The sequence below is a fragment of the Solea senegalensis genome, linkage group LG16 (assembly GCF_019176455.1).
Source record: "Solea senegalensis isolate Sse05_10M linkage group LG16, IFAPA_SoseM_1, whole genome shotgun sequence".
Classification (NCBI taxonomy): Eukaryota; Metazoa; Chordata; class Actinopteri; order Pleuronectiformes; family Soleidae; genus Solea; species Solea senegalensis.
Window position 1 is genome coordinate 7,536,095 of NC_058036.1, and position 4,837 is coordinate 7,540,931.

The following is a 4,837-nucleotide window of genomic DNA, read 5'->3' on the forward strand; positions in this document are numbered from 1 at the left end:
ATTTCAACCATTACCGTACAGCATCTCTCTTGTACTCCCACATCACGAGCTGCTGACACGCTCAGTTTTCTCTCGCTCTGGCTTTATGAGCCACTTGCAGCCACCTGACTGGACATACAGCAAGTCATAACCATAGGCAGCTATTTAAGGGCAGCTCTCTGCCACAGACCTGGCATCAGGTACAGGACACCTCCAACTTCACTGCACAAATCAACGAAAAGAGCAGGTAAGCAGCTGCACACGCACAAAAATAAGTGCTGACTTCCTGTGTGGAAGGTGCACGACTACAAATGAGAAGGGGAGTTTGAAGGTTTGAGGTGACAGCGATCATTGAAACTGCATACTGTGTATATGTGACAAGTGAAACAAAGTTGAGGTGGAAAGAGCGCAGTCTCAAGTCTGTGTGGCTTCCTGCGACTTCTTACAGCTCTCCTTGCTTTTTCTGCTCGCTGCGCCTCAGGCAGGATGAAGCTGCTGTTGGTCGCCGCTGCTATTCTGGCCGTGGCAAGCTGTGCCGCCATCTCCCTGGAAGATCTGGAGTTCCACGCCTGGAAGCTCAAGTTCGGTACGGGCTGTGTAGACACTGTCGATGTCTTCTTTCAAGTGCAGTAGAAGTCGTGCGGTTGTTCTGTGAGACCCGAGAGTCCTGGTAACATGTCAAAACCTTGGAGATCAGATGTTTTCTTTGTCAAATTATGTGATTGACAGGACGGTCCTACGGCTCCCCATCAGAGGAGGCTCACCGCAAGCAAACCTGGCTTAACAACCGCAGACTGGTGCTCGTACACAACATCCTGGCTGACCAGGGAATCAAATCCTACCGCCTTGGCATGACCTTCTTTGCTGATATGGTATGCGCTGAGAAAAGAATAAAGATGCATCGCTGTTTCTTTTAACGTTTCCTTGGACTATTTGTATACTAAATCCGTCTTGACCCGCCTCACTAGGAAAATGAGGAGTACAAACACCTCATTTCCCAGGGCTGCCTGGGCACCTTCAACGCCTCTAAGCCTCGCACCGGCTCTGCCTTCCTCCGGCTGCCCGAAGGCAATGACCTGCCAACCGCCGTGGACTGGAGGGACAAGGGATATGTAACCGATGTGAAAGATCAGAAACAGTGCGGCTCCTGCTGGGCCTTCAGTACAGTACGTAAAGCTCTCCCCGGGTTTCCCGTGATAACGTTTACACAACATGTCTGAGAATGGTTCTTACAAATTCACACGTGTCAATTGTCAGACCGGCTCCCTGGAGGGCCAGACTTTTAGGAAGACTGGGAAGCTGGTGTCCCTGAGCGAGCAGCAGCTGGTTGACTGCTCTGGCGACTACGGCAACATGGGATGCATGGGAGGATTAATGGACCAGGCCTTCAAATACATTCAAGCAACTGGTGGCATTGACACGGAGGAATCTTACCCATATGAGGCTGAGGTAAACAAGAGAAACAATACTGCCATCTTGTGGACACAACTATCTCCTTCAGCACAATCTGTGGTCATATAACTTGCATGATGTGTCAACACAGTAAAAAGCTCTCTGTATTAGGACGGACAGTGTCGATACAACCCCGCCACCGTCGGTGCAACGTGCACGGGCTACGTCGACGTGAAACAGGGCGACGAGGACTCCCTGAAAGAGGCTGTGGCCACCATTGGACCCGTGTCTGTGGGCATCGATGCTGGCCATGCGTCCTTCCAGCTTTATGAATCAGGTGAGCAATTCTTTGCTGCAATACTGCTCCTCAGGACAAAATGTGTGATATCATTAGAGCTGAAACAATTCATCCACGAAGCGATTATTAAGAGATTACTAAATGAATCGACAACTATTTTGATAATCGACTCATTTGGTTCAAAGCTTTTTTGACATTTGAGAACATCATTTCCAGGTTTGACGACCACCGTTCAACACTTCTTAAGGTTTTCTGATATTTTATGGACCAAACGATTAATCGAGAAAAGAATCGTTAGTTGGAGCTCTAGATATCATTTTATGCCTCTCTCTCTGTGTGTGTGTGTGTGTGTTCTTAGGAGTGTATTTTGAGCCTGAGTGCAGCAGCACAGAACTGGACCACGGTGTACTGGCTGTGGGTTACGGCAGCGAAGGTGGACACGACTACTGGCTTGTCAAGAACAGGTAAGCACATTTTATCATGTCATTTAAGACATTTTCTATACAAATTTAGCTCAGGCAGGATGTTGTCAGCTACTTACAGCAAACAAAACAAAACAAAAACACATCACATGGGTCATTTTATTGCAAGGTAGCAGAGCTTTTTTCAGGAAAAATGGCATTGGGACACAATTTGTGCCAATCTGAAACACTCCTCCATTGTGACCCATAATAATCTGAAGTCCTGTTTTGAAGCCTTTGTTTTGAGGCCCCTATTTACAAGACAACAGCCGTTTTTCTGCTTTTTCCCCTCTCTCTTTTTTTTGCAACCATTAGAGTCGCCCTCTGGTGGACATTCAGTATATTTTCAAACCACAGGATCCACAGTATTTTCCAGTTTGCTGTTTGAGTCATATCACACACATCCACCACACCTGTGGACGCCAATATTAGACAGTTGTTCTCCTTGTACTGTTCTGGGTAAACAGACGTATGATGTGTTTCTGTAGCTGGGGCACAGGGTGGGGCAACAAGGGATACATCATGATGACCCGGAACAGAAACAACCAGTGTGGCATTGCAACTGCAGCCAGCTACCCCCTGGTCTGAGAAGGTGAGAATAAAATCCACAATCTTTCCATTCTTTTTAAATTTGAGTGTGTGTGTGTGTGTACAGATGTCGGCCTTTATTGTCCATTCACTGGCTGTTGTTTATATTTATTGGATTTCCAGGGCCAGGATTTTTTCCTCATCGATGAGGAGGAAAGTGACACATAATGACGCAAAATTGACTTTAATTTCACAAAGGGAGCTGAGTTATGGAAGAAAATAATGTTGTTGTTCCTTGGACGTTGGTTGGGACTAACTATGAGAGTATCTGGTGCACTTTTATTTGAAAGCGTTTGCATGATGGTTGTAAATAAACAAGATAAGATAAGATAGCAGTGTTTGTGATTCTGTTTGTTTTGAATTGTTGGTTTATAAATGACTTGTGGATCAAGGATGTCTGAACGCCGCCTAAGGCCTGGATTGCACTGCATCACGAGACACTTCGAATGTCTAGTGATGGCTTCAAGTCCAAGACGCTTCGTGGACGGAGATGGAATGTCAATGACACAGCACTTTTAAATAATACAATACAAATCATACAGTTTGACCTGCCAGGTTTCTACAGACAAATATAGCCCAGAGAGTGTGTTATGCATTGTGAGGCGGAGCTTAAAATGCAAATGAATGACATATTGTGAGGTGTGGCTTTAGAGGAGTCCTCCGGTTGTCAGCACCAGTGCTGGCTCAAGCCTTTAGGGGGCCCTAAGCAGAATTTGATTTGGGGCTTGGGCTTCAGGGCCCCTTGACCTCTTGGGCCAACAATGTTTAGGGGGCTCCCTTCTAGACTTCTGTATTAATATAGTCGTTATTTACACCAAACCAGGGCACAGATTTATTTTAACCTTTCATATTCAAAGTGAAGCACTAAGTGTGTTTTTTCTGGTTAAATTGAAAAATAATAAAATTCATACATTCATTCATGTCACTTGTATAAGTTATTTTAAATGTTTAAAAAAACAAACAAAAAACCCCACTCGATTTGGGGCCCCCTGGTGGCCGCTTAGTTCGCCTCGGGCCGGCCCTGGTCAGCACAACCTATTGGTAATCAGATTAAATGATTTTTTTGTTGTTGTTTGTCTTCTTTTGTGACTTCTGCACGAGTACCACTCCTCCACTAGAATGAATCCTAACTTTGACTCACCAACACGTAAGCACACGGAAATGATGACACACAGAGTGCTTTTCATGTCGCACAGACTTTCTATGCGGTGTCTTAAATTTGTGTGACGGGTGAGAACTTTACAGGGTCCATATTTTTGGAAAAAGCAATTTCATTCTTCACTTCTCACAGCTTCTTTATGTCATGTCTGGCTTTGATGCCGAACATAAATGGATTCACTGAAAACAACTGTGTTTATGATTTAAAAAAACGTTAGTTGGCCTTCAACATACAAAAAAATGGAAGCTTCAGAAGTGGAAAATTCATTTTGGAAATGGATTATTAGCTCTTCAGTGCTTGCTGCGGTCTTTGGAGTTTTTGTTGGATTGGATGACACTTTTATCTTCCTGGATAGAGGTTTATTTTCTTTAGTGCTGCGGTTTGTGAAAGGTTATCTCAGATTCCTCGTACGCAGGTGGAGACACAGGCGAAGACGAGGTGAAAGTTAAAGGAGATCTGGCAGGAAATATGAATATAAAGTGAAACCTAATGGCAGAAGAAGAACGACTGGAAAGATACACGTCTGCGGTTGAAAGCCTCGTCTGATGTGGTATGGATTTCAGAGAAACATCTCAGCCCGGCTGTATGTATTCTGATCTCCGTTACTGTCAATATATTTTACAGACTGTCTTTTGCTCTCAAGAACATCCCTGCGTCACGTCTTCCCATCGCACATGACACTTGATCCACACAAGCCCTGATAAGCCGTTTCCATATAAACTGTCACAATGACGCTGCAGAAGAGGAGAGATGAAAGAAATAGCCATCCATCCATTTTCTACCACTTTATCCTCCACAGGAGGGTCGCGGGGGGACACAGCTAACATAGGGCGATAGGCGGGGTCACAGCCAGGGACACATGTAGAGACAAACAACCATTCACTCTCACATCTATGGTCAATTTAAAATTTTTTTTTTAGATAATGGCGTTATCGCTTAAAACAACACCATTTTCTAAAT

The 4,837-nt window shown here is 44.7% G+C and overlaps 1 protein-coding gene across 2 annotated transcripts; it reads left to right on the top strand.

The window, feature by feature from the left end:
* Nucleotides 1–3,046, top strand: ctsl.1 (cathepsin L.1). Of its 2 annotated transcripts, none has more exons than XM_044046811.1 (9): nt 1–226; nt 428–565; nt 709–851; nt 948–1,145; nt 1,237–1,428; nt 1,543–1,708; nt 2,028–2,133; nt 2,619–2,722; nt 2,842–3,046. In XM_044046811.1, the coding sequence occupies exons 2-8, from the start codon at nt 466–468 to the stop codon at nt 2,716–2,718; spliced, it is 1,005 nt and encodes a 334-aa protein (XP_043902746.1). In that variant the 5' UTR covers nt 1–226; nt 428–465; the 3' UTR covers nt 2,719–2,722; nt 2,842–3,046. The 2 variants fall into 2 exon arrangements, with proteins under 2 accessions (XP_043902746.1, XP_043902745.1); XM_044046810.1 differs by having other exon boundaries at nt 461–565.
* Nucleotides 3,047–4,837: the final 1,791 nt, after the last annotated feature.